This window comes from Aspergillus terreus, genomic scaffold (assembly GCF_000149615.1).
Source record: "Aspergillus terreus NIH2624 scaffold_3 genomic scaffold, whole genome shotgun sequence".
NCBI lineage: Eukaryota > Fungi > Ascomycota > Eurotiomycetes > Eurotiales > Aspergillaceae > Aspergillus > Aspergillus terreus.
Window position 1 is genome coordinate 2,058,668 of NT_165926.1, and position 20,309 is coordinate 2,078,976.

Genomic DNA, 20,309 nt, shown 5'->3' on the forward strand with positions numbered 1-20,309 from the left:
GTATAGGACATATTGATTCTCCTAGTAAGGTAGTCGTAAGCGCTAGCTTTTGTTGCTAGCATCTGATGCCGGCGTATATCACCAGTGTGACTGTAGACCGGCGATACTCGCCGTCTCTGCGACAGCGACAGCTGAGCGCATCAAGCTCTCGTCGCAGAACGGCCGCAGCTAGTCGAGAGCTAAGCTCAATCGACCAACGCCGTCAGCCCGTCAGTCCGTCGTCTCAACAAGACAGTAGACGTAGATAAATAGACAGGTATTCCAACACCCCGACTTCACCCATCTCGCTCCCTCGCCCGCATCCCCTCCAAATACAGCGCCTGCAAACTCCCCGCACCCAACCGCTCATTCTCCCTCCGCACACGCCGCCGCACCGCCTCCGACACGCCCTCTTTCCTCGCCATCGACACATCCCCCAACGCCGCAACCGGCACGCCGCTCGCTGCTAGATCGCGAAACACATGGCTGTCCCGGTCGACGCGGAACGGCCCGTGGAACGGACTGCGCCGCATGGCCGAGTGGTGGTTATGTCTGGCTGGCTGGATGTCGCAGACGAGATATCCCTCGCTCTCGCTGTTGCTGTTGCTGTTGCTATCGGCGTGTGTCACGGAGGTCGGGGTGGAGGCGGAGGCGGAGGACAGCGGAATGCGCAGCGGCGATGCGGCGAGAGCGCGGTGCGCGGCGTCGGCGGATTCGAAAATGGCGATTGTGGCGCGCGTGCGTTTCGTCGAGGTGTTTGTTGGGTCATACTGTTCTCATTAGACTGGCTCCTGATGACTGGTATGGGGGAGGGGTACTTTGAGATTGCGAAAGGTGACGACTTCGCCGAAGCGCTGCAGCGCGGAGAGGACGAGTTTGCTTTCGGAGAGGTTGCGCGGCATGGGGGTTGTGGTTATGTGGATGGAGTGTGCCTGCGCGGCGAGGCGCGCAAGGCTGGAGGCCATTTTGGCAGTGGTTTGTGGGTGTGGTGGTTGGAGGTTGGTGAGAGTTGAATTGGTGGTTTGGAGATGGATCATCGGCGGGAGTCGGTCCGAGGTCGTATACTCCGATATTACTATATTACTACCTACGTAGTACCATCTACTACAATGGTGCCGTTCTACGTGCTCTTGATTGTTTTGTCATCATTCATTTATATACTGTATCTGTATGTATATACGTCATAACAGGGCATCCCTATTCATCTAGAAGATGGGCACATACATGCCGTAGCCGATAGGATCGTTGAAGCGCAGGCCGATGTCGAGCGCGCTGATGGCGTCGATCTCGCTCTGCTCCAGGTCCCAGCCGGTGACCTCGAGGTTCTGCGAGAGACGGGTGGGGTTGTTGCTCTTGGGGATGACGGCGATGCCGCGCTGGGTGGACCAGCGGAGGAGAACCTGGGCGGGGGTCTTGCCGTGCTTGTCGGCGACGGACTTGACGACGTCGTGCTCGAACAGCGGCGAGATGTTGGTGGCGTTGGGAACCTGGAGCTCGAGGAAGCTCAGCGGGCCAAAGGACGAGTAGGCGGTGACGGCGATGCCCTCCTTCTGGGCGTACTCGACGAGGCGGGGCTGGGTGAGGTAGGGGTGGTGTTCGATCTGGAGGGTGGCGGGGCGGACGCGGGCGTAGCGCAGCAGGTCCATGAGCAGCTGGGCGGAGAAGTTGCTGACGCCGATGCTGCGGGCGAGCTTCTTGTCGACGAGCGTCTCCATGGCGGTCCAGGTCTCCTGGATGGAGGCGTTGCTGAACTCGATGGAGCCGTCGCCCTTGGCGCTCCAGCCCGGCGGGTAGCGCACGGCCGGGTCGACGTACTTGAGCGCCACGGGGAAGTGCACAATGTACAGGTCGAAGTAGTCGACGCCCCAGTCGGCCAGCTGCTTGCGGCAGATCGGCTCGACCTTGTCGCCGTCGTGGAAGCTGTTCCACAGCTTGGACACGATGAAGAGCTCCTCGCGCTTCACGATGCCCTCCTTGATCGCGCGCGCGACACCCTGGCCGGCCTCGACCTCGTTGCCGTAGTCTGTTTGGCTGGTCAGTAAATGGTGACTTGGTGATCGCGCGATCTCAACGTACCACAGGCGCCGTCGAAGAGACGGTATCCGGCCTTGATGGCCTCGTAGACCTGGTCGGCGCAGGTGTCGTTGTTCACCTTCCAGAGACCAAAGCCCACGAGGGGCATGTCAAAGCCGCTGTTCAGCTTGATAGTGGGGGTGGCCATTTTGAATGAGGGGATGGACGTGGTATGAAGAGGATGGAGAAGAGAGAATGAGTGAAGAGGAGGAAGAGGAAGATGAAGAGAAGACGAGAGCGAAGAAAGAAATAGCGGGCGACGAGAAAAGACCACCTCTTCTTTGGAAATCTTCGTCTGGAGCTCCACCACTTTGCGCGAGTTGAGGCTAAAGTTGGCCGTCGCGGCTGTTTTGCTCTATCGATAACGGCTAAACGGCTAAAGGCGCTTGACATTTTTCCGCCACTCACTCAGAAGAATACCGAGGACTATAAGAATAGCATGAATAGACGAATAGTGGATACTATACATTGCTATCAACATGGAAAAAATACCCTTCCCTCCAATCGCCAAACTCCCATGTCACCCACCCAAACAAGCCAAATGGATATTAGTTGAACAAGTACAACTTTTGCAGCCATAATTATCATTAAACAGAAGATCATTAAACGAGCCCCCAAATACATAGCTCTGGTAGGCCGATATTAGACATTAAACCGCCTCAACCGTGCTGTTCTCAGGGTACGCGGATGTGGCGTGATCGGGGCCTGCCCCATTCAAGCCAGGATCGCCCGGCATGTTGCCCACGAGCTTGTCCATCAGATCCGTCCCCATCAGGCCCTCGAAGCCGTTAGACTGATGGGGCTCGCGCGTCGCCGGCGGGTGCTGGTCGGACTGATAGGAGAGATGGCCGTAGCTGTTGGATCCCACGTCCGACGGGAGGGTCGTGGACGGTCCCGACCACGCCGCGTGGCTGTTATGGCCCAGCTCCTCGAACGACTGCGGTCCGGAGGCAAAGATGTTATTCAGAACGCTGTTGTTGTCGGGGACATGCACCCCGTGTTGCTGCGGTGGCGGCACGTAGTGGTGGCTCTCGTGGCCCATTGTGTATCCGCCCAGGTTGTGGTGTGACAGCGACATGTCCGGCACGTTGAGCATGATCGGACCGCCGTTGCTGCCATTGAGGTTGGGCGGCTGGCTGGTCTCATGCTGCTGCATATTGGGGAAGGGGTCGATCACCGACGAGACCGCCGTCTTGTCACCCAGGCCGTCCTCCGGCTTCGAGATCGAGTTGAGAAGATCAAAGCTCGCCGTGGGGTACATGTGATCATGCGGGGGTGGGTACATCTGCCAAGGAGGCTGCGACGCGCCGTGGTGGTGCATCAGTTCGTGTGGCTGCGGCGGAGGCGCTTGGTAGACGTTGGGTGCGGGCTTGTTGAGCAGGATCGAGTCCAGCGACAGCGGGGGGAGGTCAATGCCCGTCGCCGGACGAGGGCTATTGGTGGACGTGCGGTCCGGCGGCGGGAAGAGTCTCCGCCAGGTCGTGGTGCCAACCTCCCCAGGCCGCGTCTGGCGGAACTTCCAGAGCAAGATCGCGACCCGCTTACTCTCGTCGCACGAGGAGCCGCCGTAGTGGCTGGAGAGTCGACGGGAGTTGGGAGACGTAGCACGGATCTCCTGCACCGCAGACATGGTCCGGAAGAAGTGCCGCGTGTGCTCGTCCGCCGCATGATGCTGGCCCGCCTTCTCGGCCATCTGCTTCTCCTGCGTGAGCTGTGTGAAGAGTTTGGCCCACCAGAGCGATTCGAACGGCGGCTTGACTTTCGTCGAAGCCGGCTTTGAAAGGCTGTGGTTGACCTCCAGGATCTTCTGGCTCTCCTCATACATGTAGGTGCTGCAAGACCAGTTGTCCATCTGACTGACCGGTGCATCGCCCACAGCGGAATGGGCAAAGTCCAGCTCCAGCTGGATCCCCAGCCGCGAACCGGACGGAGGAAAGTCGTCCATCAACTCGAGGTTGGCTTCGAGGAGGATGATCTCGCAGTTCAGGGAAGCAGTGGGGTCCGTCATCAGGGAATTCAGATAAGGGAAGTAGGTCCGCCACCCGACGACGTTCTCCAACGGCATTGAAGGGGCCACGGGATGGCGCTGGTCGCCCTGCAAGCGGGTGTACACATGGAAAGCATTCTCAATGCGGTCCGGCTGGTTCGGTGCACTGACCCACATGTCAAAATTGAGACCCTGGACGGTGTTGATGTTGGCATCATGGACGTTGGGGTTGGGGGCAAAGGAAGGGGGAGGCAGCTCCCCCACGTAAGGCTGCACAGGTCGCAGAGGATCATGGTAAGGAGCGTGGAGATGATTGTAGTGACTTGACAGGGGGTGTTCCATGGAGGTCCGCCACCTTGGGCCAGCTGCTTGAGGCTGGGCTGCAGAGCGGTCTGTCGGCTGTTCCCGTACCAGTCTTTCCCCTGTAGATAGCTGTCAGAGGTTGAACGAGTCAGGGAGTGCATAGTCTCTTACAGTCAGGGTCTCCCTTGAGGAACGAGTCGAGCACCTGCAGGTGACTGGACACTTGTTTCCTAGTTCTCCTCTTGCCCGTAGCCTTGTAGATAAACTCGGCAATCAGCTCGTTTCGACCGTAGGATTTGCCCCGTTCGGACCACTTTCTCCGGCCCATGGGAGGGTTTGCCTCAAGTGCTATTCTTCATTAGCATCGTCATCACCATTACTGTGGGCCATGCTCACCTTGTTGGAAGGCATCCTCCAGCTCATCCGACCAGACAGGCTCCCCATCCTTGCCCGTGTCCCGTCGAGGCCGCGCTCGGTACTCCAGGTACTTCTGGGACTTGAGATAGCTTCTTCCCCGACGGGGACCAACCAGCTGGTTGGGCCCCAGGGACTGAAGTCGACGGAGCTTCTTCTGCTGCCATCGGTTGGCTAGGATGTGTTGATGGTGCAGGCTGGCCGCAGCCGAAGGGACAGGATGGGCAGGGATTGGGAGCGGAGGAGGATACTTGGGAGCATACGGCTGCAGATGTCCACTATCTCGCCCCGTAGCGTCGTTGGGGGCGAGATTGTCTGAATAGGACTGCACGTTCCCAGAGGTATTCTGAAGAGCCCGGTCCGTATGAGCTCCTACACTCTCTAGGGCCGGTGGGTTCGGAGGTACAAAGTCGGGCTGCCAGTCAGTAGTAGCCATGGAGCGGACCACCCAAGATAGGCTCTCGAAAGAATGACAGATTCCAAAGAGTGAGAGCTGTAGATGACCGCAAAATGCTTGCTACTGTGGAAAGAACGCAGCGGTACCCAAAGAGCGGATCAAAGAACGTAATTGCTCGAAGAGAATGTAAGAAGCTGGGAAAGAGAATGTGGGAGCGAAGGCCATGGTGTTTATAGGGCCCCCATTCCGCTCCCCTCGAAGGGGAGAAGCGCGCAATGTGGTGCCTGTTAGCTACATTGCTCGATCACGCTGCTTGTTGAGAGGGTCCCTACCCCCTCGAGGGCAACATCCCCAGGACCCAGAGCTTCACGCGTCCCGGATGGTGTCAAAGGGGACAAGGCCGCCCTGTGGCAGCAAATCAGGAGCACAGGAAGTTCACGATGGACCAAACGGGAAACCGATGCAAGGGGGCTCTCAGGGAGCACGATCCAGTGAACGTCTGTTCGGAGATTTTACGTCGCACCAGACGAGCCTCGAGAGCTCGCAGGGAATCAGGTACAGGCGGATGAGTTGGGGCAGAGACCACTCGAGGAATGCACAGCGGCCAACAACAACGCTCGTCGGGATGCCTTCGGAATGCAGACATTGTTTACAAATAGAGCCCAGGAATGCAGGCGGAGACTGTTGGCACCCTGGCAGCGCGTCGAATCCAGGGTGCACAAATGGTGCTCTTCGTGGGTATAGAGAGGCCTAGGGGAGGTAGGGCGTACAAAAGCCTAGATCAGAAGGATATGAAAAACCCCGAGATGGGATGGAAGATAAAGGTGTGAATTAATCTGCACGAGATGCGGCCCTTTGCAGGACGCGTCTGCAGGTGTCGGGCTTGACGGCGGAAAACGTGTTGCTGCTGCATCGGCCACTGGGCCAAGCAAGGGGGTTAATATCTCCTCCGTCTCGCCCTCAACCCGCGCGCCAGGGAGAAGGGCGCCCGCGGCCTTTGCCTTTAGTGCTCGTCGTCCTGGGCCCCTACAGTGAATTTCTTGCGCCCAGTGCCCGTGAGTTTCTGTAGTCTGACCCTGTCCAGCTGCTCTCCTACTTTCTTTTCGATCTGTTGGATCTCCTGCTCCGGGTCGATGGCCTCCTCGTTGGCAAACTCCAACACCAGTCGGCGACCCAGAAGATGCGTGTTCTTGAGCGCGTCCATGGCATTTTCCGCTTCGCGAGCGCTTACAAAGTCCGCAAAACCGAAACCGCGAGCAGACCGGTCAAATTTCTTAGGTACCCGCACAGAGCGCAGTTGCCCATAGGCGCCAAAGAGCGACCGGACATCCTTCTTGGTCGCCTGGAACGGCAGGTTCTTGATGATGATTTTCGTCCGTCTCGCGGCGATCTTCTTGGCCGTGTCTTCGCGCCGTCGTTCCTCGGCGGCATCCATACCTTTATGAGATGCTCTAACTACCAGTTCGTGTTGATCCAGCTTGTAGCCGTTCATCGCAGCCAAAGCCGCCTGGGCCTGGGCCTTGGTCCTAAAGTCCACAAAGCCAAAGCCCATGCTGAGGGTCTGTCCGGGCCGCTTGGGATCGGGCTTGGTTTTGAGCTTAGCCGACACAAAGCCGTCCAGCGGGCGGAAGACATCCACGAATCTTTCGTTCGTGGTGTTGAAATTAAGGTTCTTTACGAAGAGGGTTGCAGTAGGTCCAAGCTCTTCAGCTTCATCCGCCGCGAACGTCTCCGCAGTCGAGAATCCTTGCGAGATAGCCTTGGGCTCTACAACGGGTTTCTGCGGCGCCGTCGTGGAGTCGAAGAGGTTCTTGGGAGCCTTCTCTAGGAAAAGAATGGAGTCTCCCAGTTTCCGATATGCCAGGCCCCGGAAGGCCTTTTGCGCTTCGTCGGGTCGGGCGAATTCAACGATAGCTATGGTGCCACTGGGGGGCATTAGTAGTCTCGTGAGCTGTCCGTACGGCTCGAACAGCTTCCTCAGGTCTTCTGTTTTCACGCCAAAGGAGAAGTTCTTTACTAGGATGGCGGTGTTTCCGCGTTCGCGTTGCTTAAAGGCATCTAGGTTGACGCCGTTGGACGTGAAGTAAGCCTTCGTTTCTTGGATAACGTGCGTTTCAGCATGGGCTTGCTTTACGGCAGCATCCGCGGAAGTTGGATCGAGCAGGTCGGATTTCGATACGCCGAGTCGCTCCGCCACCGAAGACATGACTGCGTCGGACTGGGGCTGTTAGCAGGTCCACCTAGACGTTCGATTGTGACCCACTTACATTCATGTAGAGGGAGTTCCAGGAAAATGTAGACGAGGAAGCCTCCTGCTTCCGCTTGATCTGTTTTTGTTTCTTGACGGGCAGCTTCGCCAGGTCCTGGTCGTCAAGTTTGTACGTCTTCTTGGCCGTAGCCGGAAGAATATGCATCAAACGACCCTGGAAGTTCTTCCCATCCAGAGCCTTGTAGGCCTCGACAGCCGCATCAGGGTCCACATATTGGATGTAAGCAAAACCCTTGCTGGAGCTAACCCGAGTATCAAAGGCAACGTGAATCTGAACAAATCAGCTTTGTCCATCAGAATGAATATTCAACAACAAGGCAAATGAGGGATTAATCGCTCTTCAGACTCCAAGAAGCATCTACTAAAATCTCTTGTCCTGTTCACATCACATGCTTTGCATCGGATGTCCCTATCAGGATGATCATCATGCGAGCGACCCAGCGCGAGCCGGGATAGGGAGGATGTATCGGAAGGGGAAAACGCAAAGGCACTAACCTCTTCAACCCTGCCAAAGGGGCCGAACACGGGTTCTAAATCCGCCTCCGTCGTATCGTAGGGCAAATTTCGTACAAACAGACGGGCGGAAAGACGAATGTTTTCAATATTCGTGTCGACCTCCGGTGCTTGAGGTGGCTTGGCAGTATCCTCCGGTGCTGGTTCAGCATTTTCAGCATTTTCAGAACCGGTATCCGAAGGCTCCGCAGGCGGTGCTCGCGGAGCCGAGTCGAACTCAGCCTGCTCATCCTCATCCAAAAGACCGAGAAGACGACTCGTCTTGGACCGAAGCCAGTCGGCATCCGAAACGGGCTGTTCTTCTGTCTGAGCGGCGCCATCTTCACCGGCAGCAGCCTCAGGATCAGGAGCGTCTCCCGAAGCATCGACCACCATGGGCTCACCCTCAACCTTTTCAGAAGCGTACGAGTCCTCCGCACCCCCAAGCTTCGCCTTCTTCCTTTGTGCGTAGGTGAGGTCTTGCGGGGCATCTTCAGCTTCAGCTTGAGCCTTTTCCGTGGTGTCATTGGCCGCGGGGGGAGGAATGTCATCGTCATTCGCCCATGTCTTGGTATTAGACGAATGCTGGATCACAGAGAGATATTCCTGCACCTTCGGGTCCTGCGCAACCGGTTCACCATCACGCTTCCGCTTGAGGGTGTTCGTAGACGGTTCATCAGGTACACTCTCCTTCCTGCGCTTTTTCGGTTCAGGTTCGGAGTCGACCTATAGCCATTCTGGTCAGTTTCCAGACCACCTTGATCGGTCAGCGAACGCAATGGGAGGAAAGACAGAGGGGTGGGTAGAGGTGCGACGAGTAGAGCACATGCACATACCGGCTTCGCGATGTCCACGGAGATCTTCGACAACTTTATGTATGTCTTGTTGAAGTAGGCCACTGCCTCCTTGGCGGCCTCGGGGCTCTTGAAGCCGACGAAGCCAATCCGGCGCTTGGGCAAGACATGAGCGTCGGTGACTTGGAAGCGAGTGGAAAAATGCTTCCGCAGTTGATCATTGGAGAAAGTAGGCGGGAGCCCAGAGACGAAGACTCTGGTGTTCTCCATTGTGAGGTATTTTGGAGAATGCCTGTGGCTCCACCTTGGCCAGCAGGGAGAGTTGAATGGAAAAGAAACGAAAAGAAGTAGAGAAGGAAAAAAAAATTTGAAGCTTTTTATTTTCTGAAGCGAGAGCCGAAGGCGGTGAGAGGGAGAGGCGGGTGGTCCGTGCCCCTTCATAACGCGGAGCTCCTCGTCATCGCGCGCAAAACATCGCTGTCGCTCGATCGCGTCGCTCTATTGTTTGCTGCAAGACTCTTCCTGTGCTAGTACCTTCATCCTGCTAGATTGAATCCTCCTCCTACCCGACACAATGGCCACCGAAAAGAAGGACAAGCTCGAGCGTGAGTGGCCCCGCGCAAGTGACCAACTCGACGGCTAACACAGGTGCAGCGCAAATCAAGTCCGTCGACATGGTATGAGATTCTGGAGATATCAGTCGGATACGTTTACTTACAATATGGACCCTAGACGGAAGATATGCAGCAGGAGGCTGTTGAAGTTGGTATGGATGACCTGGGTTCCTGGACGTGACCGGTGGCTAATTGAGTAGCGATTGAGGCAATGGAGAAGTATCACATTGAGAAGGTGAGTGGTGGTTCGCCGTTGTTGATGGAAAGAGAATGCTAATCGTTTATAGGACATTGCTCAATACATCAAGAGAGAAGTCCGTTGATCCCCTCGGCCTGGCGGTTCGTCGCTCACGTGTATCCAGTTCGATTCCCGCAAAGGCGCTACATGGCATTGTGTTGTCGGAAGAAACTTCGGCAGCTTCGTGACGCATGGTACGCAGGCTTGTCGCTCACTGTTGACGAGTATGCTGATTTGCGACTAGAAACGAAACACTTCATCTACTTCTACCTCGGACACTGCGCCATCCTCCTCTTCAAGACCCAATAGGTGCGAGATAGGTTGAATGCCTCTTGGTGATACGGAGAGCTGCGATGTGCCGACGACACTGTCGAAACAACTGTCGAACACTCGGTGAATGCCGTTATTCCTGATAGCGATAGCCACGGGAGGGTTGGCGGTTCGGGATCTAATCATGTTCTCATTTCGTTCAGCGATATATTTACCCATACTTTAACAACTTTTCGGTTCAATGTGAATTTTTAATTGACGTACATGTTGTATCGGGGCATCTACATTAGGTGTACTCGGGATCGGCTTGGGGGCAGTTATATATATCGAGTAGACGACTATGCGAAGTCCATGTTGTATACGACCGGGTCCAGTTCCACAGAATAAATCACTCCAATATATTCCGGTATATTGGTGCCTAAGTATCCTGCGTGACAAACTATGTACATCCTCTCCCTAAATATTTGTTCTGGATATGGGTGTATATCTGGTAGAATGACCACGGGTACACAAGTAGCTATTTCAACAACAATCCACCACGTTGGATACCCAACCCAACCCAATAAACACCACTCGTCGTCTACACAGCACTGATGAAATCCATATCACAAAAGGAGACTGAATGAATACCCAATCCACGTGACGCGCCAAGATGCCAAGCCACAGCGCCACACGTCAGCTCCGAGCGGCAGTCCTCCCCTTCCGTCCACTGCCACTGCCACCATCTTTACATCGCTGCCTCCTTCACCACCGTTCCCTCCAGACGCATTCTACACGATAGGACCATCTTCAACACGGTTTACGATACTGGGGCCCCATCATGGCTATCTGCATCACCTTTGGCACACACGGTACGTCAGTTGCATGTCCTTCCATAGTACCCGAGGAACGCTCCACCTCCGCTCCAGGCACTCCCGCTATCCGTGAATCCATACGGAGAGGACAGGACACCCCTAGTTGGGGCAAGCCAGAACGCAAGATGGAAGAACCACGCTGACACAGGCAGAATTCTCGTCCATGCTGGAGGGGTATGAGAATGTCCGCGCATACTGCTACAACTGTAAGTCTGCACGCGAGGTCTTAGTCATCGTCCCTGTTCCTGACCCGTATCTAGGCCAGCACTGGAATGGACATTGTCGGACTCGGTGGTAGGTTAACTTCTTTCTTCCATATGGGGGTATGTGCTGATGGTGATCTAGGCCGTGGTTTACCGTCTGCTTTGTTGTAAGTGGGATTATTCTGCATATGGTGTACTGGACTTCGACCATGCTAATCCACCTCAGCCTGTGATTCCGCTGGCGACTCATAAATACAAGGTACCTATGCGTCATCGCTTCTATCTATCGTCGAACGGCGAGATAGTCGATCATCATAGGCTAACTCCCACCAGGAAGTCACATGCTACACATGTCGCTACACCCAAGATCTACGGTATGCATCTATCCCCTTCTTGGGTTAACTGCAGACTAACGACACAGGGACCGTCCCGACATCACACCGGACACAAGACCACCCCCCGGCATTATGCCTGGTCCGGCGCCGCCGCCGCAGGCCTACTTCGGGTATCCGCAGGGCGGCGCTCCTCCGCAGCAGTACGCGTCGCCGCCGCCCCAGCAAAACTACAGCTACAAGTAGCGGCGTTCGCCTTGATGTTCTTCGTTTCTCCTGCTTTGTTACCATTAATGATGTCCTACGAGATACTTCGTCTAATCAATGCAATCCATCAATTAAAAGCTATCAACGAAAGGGGTATAGGTAGAGATCAATATAAACATTACGTATACAGCGCACGGCGTCAACCACCTACTCCTTGACACCCACCTTCTCCGTCGGCGTCGCCACGCCAGAGGTCATTTCATCGGGTCCACCATCCTCCTTCTGCCCGTGAATCTTCCGCGGCTTGCGGCCCATCGCATCCAGCGCCATCAGCCGCACGGTCCGCACAATGCTCTCGCGGCCCTCATACAGCGGGAAGATGACGACACCGAACGCCGTGAAGAACATCCAGATGATGCCGACGACCACCCAGCCCGTGAAGAACTTCTTGCTGAACACATACGACGAGCCGTACATCGGGATCGGCCACAGGATCAAGAAGCAAAACACCATGCCGATGGTGAGCGTGCGCGAGTACAGCGCCGCGCGGTTGAGCTTGCGCTCTTCCTCGGCCGCAGCGGCGGCATCGGTGATGGCCGGCGCCTCGCCCGGGATGAGCTCGATGTCGACGTGGGCGGCGGCCGCGACGTCCGTGTCGTCGACCTTGCGGATCGCGCGCATCGACTCGAAGTCGTAGTTTTGCGGGCCGAAGGCGTACGTCAGGACCGGGGAGAACACGAGCGGGCTGAGTAGGGCGGCCACATTGCCGGCGAGCATGGGGTAGCTGGGGGCGGTTAGCGGTGGGGTTGGGAATGTGTGAAGGAGGGAGAGAGGGGACGTACTTTGCACCGGTGGTGGTCACGGTGAGCACGCCGTACTCTTTCTTTGCGGTGACGAGCCAGGCGATGAGGGACATGGCGAGGCCGAGGACGGGAGAGGCCGCCGCGGCGACCCGGTTCTGGCCCTTCCAGACCAGCGTCATGGCGCCGGGGAACACGGCGGACGAGATGATGACGCCCATGAGCAGGTAGAGGTAGCCCATGCCGATGCCGGCGTAGTACAGGCCGGTGGCGAAGGCGGCCATGCATACGGCGAAGATTCCACAGGACATGTGCGAGATCCAGACGAGGCGCTTGCCCTTGGCGGAGGGGTTAATGTACGCCTGGTAGATGTCGTAGGTGAAGATGGAGGACACAGCGATGAGCTGCGCGGAGAAGGCCGAGGTGACGGCCATGAAGATCATGAGCGTGGTACAGACGGCGCCGCTGTAGCCCAGCAGCTCGACAGCGGCAAAGGGCAGCACGAGACCGGCGGTCACGTCGCTCTGGCTCATGCGTCGGGTGCCTTCGAGAGCCAGCGCGGAGATACCCATGGTGCTCGCGCAGAGCCAAGGGATGGCGAACCAGCAGAGACCACCGATGACGTATCCGGGGAAAGCGTGGACGGGGTGAGCAGCGATGGCTGTGATGGTTAGACTAGGCTAGAGTGGGATGGAAGGGGGACGTACCCTTGTTGTAGTAGCCGTTGTCCAAAAAGACGGTGCTGTAGTTGTTAGTGGAGAGCTTGAATGTGTTCTGATGGATGGACATACCCAAAGTTACCTAAAGATATTAGCATTAGCATGATTCAACGTACGCGATTGGGCGACTTACCAACAAGGTTGATCACCCAGAAGATACCACCCTCCTTCGATCTCATCGTGAGGTAGCTACCCTGCGCATTGCCCTCGACAGGAAATCGGTCAGCCGCCGCCACCAACGCATCGTAGACGCGGCTCGGCGATCCGAGCACGCGGTTGGTCGCATAAGCCGAGAAGGCATAGATGAGAATCACAACGATAATCACCACAGTGTGCATGTAGTCGGTGATGAAGGTAGCCTTAATACCTCCGAAGATGGTGTAAAGGACGACACCGATTGGGAGGAGGAAACAAGCCGCCACAGTGTTGACTCCGGTGAGAGAGGTCAGGACGGCGGAGCCGCCGGTGAGCAGCATGGCGGTGACCAGGATGTTGGTCATCAAGCAGAAGACGATGAAGACGATGTGAACGGGGGTTCCGTAGCGAGCACGGAGGGCTTCGAGGAAGGTATGCGCATTGGGGGCTCGTCTTTTGAGTTCGATAGCTAGCGTCGCGAACAGAATGATTTGGACCGTGGCGCCTGTGCATATTAGCCATGGGAGCTTCAGGAGCAGCGTTCTTGACGGGAGACGTACCGGAAGCATAGAAGAAAGGACCGGATATGCCGTACTGGTAGGCCACGGCAGAGGACTGGAGAAGGGTGGCAGCCCAGGTCCAACTACTGACGACGGCGGCAGCAACCAGACCGGATTTGACAGACCGTCCAGCGGTGGAGAACATCTCGGAGGTAATCACTTCATGTTGGTATCGCTTGAGAGCCCATGTGATGAAGATCATGACGAGGGCAAAGGCGAAGCCCAGACCGATAATAATGCCATAGCCGAACCCTTGCGACAGGGGGGCGACGAACTTGACCTCTTCCGCCATGCTGGTGGATGAGGTTGAGGATAATCACCTCAATGAGGTATATAAGCAACAGCAGTGGGTACGGGAGCTCCCGATAACCAAAAATTAATCCACAGCTTAACACTGGGCGTTCTAAGCTTGTCTCTGCTGGAGAAAGATGGAGGAGAAACGGCAATAGAGGGTGGACCGCCGATTGATATACCCCGTGCACGGGGAGACCAGCGGAGAGAGAGCTCCGACCTCGCAGACATGATGACGATCAGGATGAAGGGAAGAGGATCCTTTGTTTGATACCGATAGAGAACGTTTAGTCATAGAGCGGGTGGTGGTAGAGCATGGGGAGTGAACCGGGTACGAGGACTGATAAGGGCCGGGGATAGCAGTGGAGGACTCGGGACAACACGCGGGTGGAATCTCGGGAGGGTCTAGTCTCCAGTGTACCATGCAGTCCCAAGGTACCTAACCAAGAGCACCAAGAGGACTGACTCGAGGAGAAAGAGGGAAAGTGGAAAGCGACGAAAACACAGGAAATGCCCTGCAAATAAGCTTATCTCAGCGCTTTCATTGGTCGGGGCAGCTTATCTACGGCCGAACGTGGTGATTGGACGATGCGAGAAGATAAGCTGATATCCATCTCATCCTACAATTGGAATAACAGTTGGAATAACCCAAGAATGATAATAGGACAAGAATCATTCGAATAGAAGGCTGACCTCCGCATCCCCATATTTTTATCCAGGACGATCTTGATAACACTTACTTAAATCTCCGACTAATCGATTCATCATCCACTGCATCTGTCCAAGCTCCCTGACGCCAGTTTAACGCCCACAAAGTCAAATCGAACTCTGTTTGATCCTCACAAGGACCATCGTGAGGGAGCCTAGTGACGGAGATGGCCGATACTAATATATCCTGCTTTATCTATCCTCAAAGCTCGTGTTCGATCCGACCTCATGGATCTTAGCCATACTTGGCGACGAAACCTCGCTTACCGCGCAAAGACATTCAATCACAAGACTACGACGTTCGCACAGTGGCGAGCACAATTATGTCAGTGTGGCCGAATGGATGGGGCAAAACATGACCATTTTCTCCATTATTTATACAGATGCATTCACTTCTCCCCACGCGAATTGGCCATCTCCTTGATTGTTCATGGCAACTGTAACCGAATCCACCAACTCATTCCAACCTATGCTGCAGATAGGTTCAAATAGATTCAACGCCAGTATTGCAAGAATCGTGAAACAAGACACAGGGGCCAGAAGACTCAAGCGAAACCATCAGGGATCGCCTGCACGGAGAGAGTAGGTTAAGAGACACTAAAGGGGGTATATGATTGAGAAGATTAGACAGGTAGCGGTCGCAATTCACCGGTCCATTGGGGAAGAATCAACGGGACCAGGTGCAGATCCACCGCCCGTCTTTCTAGATGCTCCATTCCACCGCACCGACCACCTTCACCCAACTGGCATAGAAAGGCGGCAACCAGACGCGACCGGAATATGATGGCGCTTTACGAGGAGAACTTGCGGGTGATCTTGGCGATGACTGCACTCACGTTAGTATTAACCGTCCTTTGAAAAACCGCACGCAAAGCTATAATCGCACGTACCATGCAGACCAACAACGGAGAAAATGAATCCCAAGCTCAGAACCAGAACCACGACGGGGTCGACGCGCAGACCGGGGCTCTCGTCAGTGTAGAGCTTCAGCATGGTGCCCGAAGAACCGCCGGCACCGGCCGCGCGAGTCGAGCTGGGACGGGCATTGCGGAGGGACTCCTTGTGGTCGGCGGCCGCGCGACGACGCATAGCAGCCCGGGGACCACCAGGAGGAGTCGGAGAGGAAGGGCGGTTCACGGAAGCGGCAGATCCAGAGGCGACGGCGGCGCCGCCAGCCTTGGAGTCGGGACCGGACTCAGCACCGGAGGTCATGGGAGAAGCAGCACGAGGAGAGGCCTGAGGAGATGGGACGGTATTAGCGCTGGGGTTCCGTAATTGATGGCAACCGCGAGGGTTGAGGAAGAGCGATGATCTTTCTATGGAATCGATGGCGCGAGCTTCCTGGGACGATTCTTGGGGTCAGGATACTCACCATTGTGAAGAGAAAACCGAAAAAAGAAGGTAAAGAGTGGTCAAATTAATTAGACAGCGTCAAACAAGATATAAAGGTTCAATGGATGAAAGAGAAGGAGAGGAGACACTGGAGGAGGTGAAAGGGGAATCGACGGAGTGGATGCCGAGTGAGGTTGAGGTCGCAAACGAAGAGGCCACGCTCACGCTTTCCCGTATCGTCACGTAATGTCATTCTGTCCGGCCCCAGGTTTTTCAGCCAACCACCAGCCGGGATTGATTACATCCATTACCACCAATACTGTTGGCTTGGGAGATAGTACGGAGTATGAATTTTGAGCTACTAAGGGGTGTAAAATGTTATTGTCTTATGTCCTCTATTGGCTCTATTAACCCGTATAAATTAGACGAGGTGGCGAGATGACAATGGTTGATCGAGATCTCGTACCAACTTACCCAATGCAGTATTAATAGAGAACACTGCTCCGCATTATATGTAGGAGTCTCAGAATTTACTGACGTTGCTAGGACCGAGTCTCTTCGACCATCGAGTTGATTGATAACATATACAATAGTGATTTACAGCGTGCTCACCCGATCCAACACCGTTGCAAGACTTTTGTCCTCCCGCAGGGAACACAGACAAACAGATAGGTAGGTAGTAGATACATCTATGAGCACCGACGGATGCAAAATCATAAAAAGAAAATGACCAGAGACCCAGTAATACAAGACTGTGGAACATGCCCGCAGAACGTAGAAGAGATGAGACAAGAATATAGGAGCAAAAGATATCATCGAGGTATTAGTACACATCTACCGCCGTCTCAGATACCACGCAAAGGCGGCCGTGCCCACGCTCTCGCCAAACGGCGTCGGCACCTCCGAGTATCCGGGCCGGGCCACGGGGTGTCGCAGGTAGACGGCGGCGCAGATGTTGTGGTTGACCTCGAGGTATCGCGGGATGAAGGCGAAGGCACTCATGTAGTCCCGGGGTCGCCAGGGCGTGGCGTAGGGCTTTGTGCTGTCGATCGGGTTGTCACGCATCTGGACAAGGGCACGCTTGAGCACGTCGAACTCCTCATCCGTCAGCTCAGAGGTGTCGACTTCCTCCTCGGGGTTCTCTGCGGCCTGGCGGAAGGCCTCGGACAGTTTCTCACCCGGCTGAGCTTCGCTGGCGGTAGCGGTCGTCGTGGATTCCGAGGCGGGAGTCGAGGCTTCCTTTGACTGCTGGCGCTTGGACTCCTTAGCTTCCTTCTTCTCAGCCCGCTTGGCCTTGAGCAGGGTCGTCAGCTCGGAGAACTGGGACTCGAGGTTATCGGTAAGAACGGCGCTCGATTCGGAGCGGGAGAGCACGCGCTTGACAGCCTTCTGGAACCCACGCAGTTCCTGCTTGCGTTTGGCGGGCAGGACATCCTTGTTGCTGGCCATGATAGTCTTGGCCTGGGCCAGTAGGGCCTGTAACGTCTCCCGGGGGTTCTCGTTCTCGGCTTCCTTGCTCTCCGACTCGGACTCCTTCTGTTCCTTCGTCTCCTCCGCAGCGGCGGCGCCCTCTTCCGTTTCTTCGGTCTTCTCTTCCGAGGCCTTTCTCTTAGCCACACGGCTCTCACGACGCTCGTATTTATCCTTGGGGGCACCGGTGGCGTACATGACCCGCTCGGGCTCGACCTGGAACATATCGCCGGGGTTGAGGAGGTAACCGGGGTATCTCATCTGGGCGGAGAGCAAATTAGCCATTGCACCTCGGGAAGTCCTCGGATTGATCGACATAAGATTGACCAACCTTCTTTCCATTCACCGTCACCGCACCGTGGACCACGAATTGTCTTGCCTGTCGAGCGCTGCTGGCAAACATGGCCCGGAAGATGGCGACGTCCAGGCGACGCTCCAGGGGAGCAAAGGTCATCTGCGTGAAGGGGGTCAAACGTCCGGCGGAACGACCCTGATCGGCGTTGGCGGCGTCGTCCAAACCGGCACCACGGCCGGCGGCCATGCCGGAGCCGTCATCCTGGGCCAACTTGACGGGGTTCATGGGGACGACGCTGCGGATGCGGCGCGAGAACATGCGAGACCATTGCGACTCGCGGACCTGTTCACCGTGGTAGGCGCGAGCCATGGACTTGGCGGTCCATTTCTGTTGGAAGAAGGTTTTCGTGAGGGTCGGGGGGTTGCGCAGACGCTGCAGGTTAAACAGGTTGTATTTGCTCCATGATTGTCGGATTTTCTGGGTCGACGGTGTTAGCTTCGGGGGTTGCGGAGGGGGGTGCAGAGAGGGTAGGGGGAGATAATTGGGAGAGGGAAGAATTGAGAGAGAGACGTACAGGCTTGCTCAACGGCGTGGTGGCCCGGTTCCGCATGATGGCGAGTGGGAGGATACAACAATACTGGTCTGGCGGTCTTGTCCATCGAGTGTTTCTGGCGTGCACCCAAAACTTCGCAGGCACGTGACGCGAGTAGATGTCTGACTAATTTTTATGCCTGATTATCCAGGTATACAGGTACAGGCAACTTCTGCCCTGTGATTGGTGGGAGCTCCCTCGCTTAATGCTAGCGTGGTCTGGACGACCCCACCCAGACTTTAAATACTTCGGCTGCCCGCCCTTCTTTTGGACTTTTTTCTTCTTTCTTTTCTTCATACTTACCTTGTTTGGGTGGCTGCGATCAAGAAGGCGGTCCACCACGGATTGGTCCCTGCATTGCACAGCGCGGCGGAACAGTCCGTTCAACGGCCTTCGGGTCATTGACAGGCGTATTCTTTGGCACTTTCCACCCTGTGGATTCTATCTCTTTTCATCATTTCTTCGCCTTGTGCGGGGGTATGGGGAAGGGAGCTCAGCCAGTAGTACTGCCATAGATACCGTAGTTGCTAGACATGTACTTTGTATTGGGCCTGAATGCAAAATGCTAGTGATTGCCTCCAGTCTGATAAAGGTAGTCTATCTAGCCCTGTCTGTATGTTCAGGGGCCTGTTGATGCTAAAGACGCCCATTAATAAGTCGGCTCGATCCTTTGTTCGTTTCGTTATTCTTCCAGTTCTCACCGAGGGAGACCACCCTGAATAGGGCGATGAGCTCTTGGAGGGTCCATCCTCTGCTGACTTCATTGGACGGCACATCGGCCAGGTACGCATAGCAAACCTCGGCCTCTGGAGTTGATTTCTTCGGATAGCTCCGCATTGCTGGTTTTGTTGATGCAGCAAGTATCTATACAAACATACCTGTTCAAAACCGTCGGTCTTAGCCACAGAGCAGCATTGCTTGATTTTCTCATAGCCATGTTTACTGACAATCAATGAGGTTGACTCAATTGGATATGGGGGTACGTACTTCGTTCTATTAATTTTGTTAGTACGGCCCACCCTGCACGCCGAACATCCCACTGCCCGCGTAAAGTGATCATTCGACATCCTGGTCGCGTTCCTCAAGTGCGTTGGATAAAGCTCTTCGGAAGTCCTGCCTTTGCCTACTTGACTCCTTCTCTATCTGTCACCCATGGCCACTACTCCACCTTCCACACCACCGGGCTATTCCGGCCGCTTAGACCGCGATATGCGCCTGCGTATATTGACCCTACGCGATGTTGGCTTCACCTACCAACAGATCGTCGGCCACCTAGGCGGGATCACCTACCGCCAGGTTCAATATACCTGTCAAGCTCAAACCGCCACGCCTCGCAAAGCTCGTGGCCAGCCGAGCAAGGTTACAAGCGAGCAAGTAGACGAAGTAATAAAGCTTATGAATTCGTCTAAAGGCGGACGTCAGATGTCCTATAGAAAGATCATTAATGAGCTGAACCTGGGCGTTTCTCCCAATAGTCTCGCGCGTGCACTGCAAAAACGGGGTATATTTAAGGGTAGGTAGCTAGTCGTCGCCTACGTGTACAGGGGTTCCGTATGCTCACAGGCTCTAGGTAACCGCCGGCGATCTACGGGCACTAGAGAGAAAGAGTCAGTTAGGAGCGAATCCGGCAATTCATCTTCCTCTCAGAACGTACCGTGCGCTCCCTCCAGGCCGGAGGTTGCACAAATCGACACCTCAGCTCATGTTTACCAAGGACCTACGCCCCATGGCCTCCAGGGATATAATCCCCGGGAGGCACCATTAGCCTAATATATTTGCCTAGTCGCCTCCAACAATTGAAGACTAGCAAAGGAGCTTGTGGAAAGCCTGTACCTAGCACCACTAATATTGTATATTGTTACTTATATATGTCTCAGCGACTCCTTACTCTCTGTAATAATGCACAACTCTAGCAGTGGTATCGTATGAGACTAGTAGGAAGCATGCTATCTTATTATATCATGTTAGTGGGTAGTTTGAC

The 20,309-nt window shown here is 55.3% G+C and overlaps 9 protein-coding genes across 9 annotated transcripts; 3 read left to right on the forward strand and 6 right to left on the reverse strand.

Moving 5' to 3' along the window:
* Nucleotides 1–1,184: 1,184 nt before the first annotated feature.
* ATEG_02624 (aldo/keto reductase) lies at nt 1,185–2,200 on the reverse strand (the record flags this gene model as incomplete). The annotated part of the gene is made up of 2 exons (XM_001211802.1): nt 1,185–2,002; nt 2,056–2,200. The coding sequence occupies 2 exons, from the start codon at nt 2,198–2,200 to the stop codon at nt 1,185–1,187; spliced, it is 963 nt and encodes a 320-aa protein (XP_001211802.1).
* A 501-nt stretch (nt 2,201–2,701) lies between these two features.
* Nucleotides 2,702–5,192, reverse strand: abaA (transcription factor AbaA; the record flags this gene model as incomplete). The annotated part of the gene is made up of 3 exons (XM_001211803.1): nt 2,702–4,461; nt 4,514–4,690; nt 4,739–5,192. The coding sequence occupies 3 exons, from the start codon at nt 5,190–5,192 to the stop codon at nt 2,702–2,704; spliced, it is 2,391 nt and encodes a 796-aa protein (XP_001211803.1).
* Nucleotides 5,193–6,156: 964 nt separating this feature from the next.
* mrd1 (RNA-binding ribosome biosynthesis protein MRD1) lies at nt 6,157–8,978 on the reverse strand (the record flags this gene model as incomplete). The annotated part of the gene is made up of 4 exons (XM_001211804.1): nt 6,157–7,371; nt 7,421–7,693; nt 7,918–8,640; nt 8,751–8,978. 4 exons carry the CDS (start codon nt 8,976–8,978, stop codon nt 6,157–6,159), a joined length of 2,439 nt encoding a protein of 812 aa, XP_001211804.1.
* A 304-nt stretch (nt 8,979–9,282) lies between these two features.
* On the forward strand, nt 9,283–9,869 carry ATEG_02627 (dynein light chain DYN2; the record flags this gene model as incomplete). Its single annotated transcript, XM_001211805.1, has 7 exons — nt 9,283–9,313; nt 9,357–9,385; nt 9,441–9,474; nt 9,523–9,557; nt 9,610–9,636; nt 9,685–9,754; nt 9,805–9,869. The coding sequence occupies 7 exons, from the start codon at nt 9,283–9,285 to the stop codon at nt 9,867–9,869; spliced, it is 291 nt and encodes a 96-aa protein (XP_001211805.1).
* A 781-nt stretch (nt 9,870–10,650) lies between these two features.
* Nucleotides 10,651–11,465, forward strand: ATEG_02628 (rhodopsin family protein; the record flags this gene model as incomplete). The annotated part of the gene is made up of 6 exons (XM_001211806.1): nt 10,651–10,681; nt 10,837–10,890; nt 10,945–10,978; nt 11,030–11,054; nt 11,206–11,261; nt 11,309–11,465. The coding sequence occupies 6 exons, from the start codon at nt 10,651–10,653 to the stop codon at nt 11,463–11,465; spliced, it is 357 nt and encodes a 118-aa protein (XP_001211806.1).
* A 168-nt stretch (nt 11,466–11,633) lies between these two features.
* Nucleotides 11,634–13,932, reverse strand: ATEG_02629 (sodium:solute symporter family protein; the record flags this gene model as incomplete). Its single annotated transcript, XM_001211807.1, has 6 exons — nt 11,634–12,210; nt 12,269–12,887; nt 12,934–12,968; nt 13,018–13,027; nt 13,079–13,585; nt 13,641–13,932. The coding sequence occupies 6 exons, from the start codon at nt 13,930–13,932 to the stop codon at nt 11,634–11,636; spliced, it is 2,040 nt and encodes a 679-aa protein (XP_001211807.1).
* A 1,498-nt stretch (nt 13,933–15,430) lies between these two features.
* ATEG_02630 (SEC61-beta family protein) lies at nt 15,431–16,014 on the reverse strand (the record flags this gene model as incomplete). The annotated part of the gene is made up of 3 exons (XM_001211808.1): nt 15,431–15,465; nt 15,530–15,875; nt 16,012–16,014. The coding sequence occupies 3 exons, from the start codon at nt 16,012–16,014 to the stop codon at nt 15,431–15,433; spliced, it is 384 nt and encodes a 127-aa protein (XP_001211808.1).
* Nucleotides 16,015–16,805: 791 nt separating this feature from the next.
* Nucleotides 16,806–18,346, reverse strand: ATEG_02631 (mitochondrial 37S ribosomal protein uS4m; the record flags this gene model as incomplete). The annotated part of the gene is made up of 3 exons (XM_001211809.1): nt 16,806–17,702; nt 17,773–18,213; nt 18,311–18,346. 3 exons carry the CDS (start codon nt 18,344–18,346, stop codon nt 16,806–16,808), a joined length of 1,374 nt encoding a protein of 457 aa, XP_001211809.1.
* A 1,134-nt stretch (nt 18,347–19,480) lies between these two features.
* ATEG_02632 (uncharacterized protein) lies at nt 19,481–20,098 on the forward strand (the record flags this gene model as incomplete). Its single annotated transcript, XM_001211810.1, has 2 exons — nt 19,481–19,841; nt 19,899–20,098. The coding sequence occupies 2 exons, from the start codon at nt 19,481–19,483 to the stop codon at nt 20,096–20,098; spliced, it is 561 nt and encodes a 186-aa protein (XP_001211810.1).
* Between the last annotated feature and the right edge of the window lie 211 nt (nt 20,099–20,309).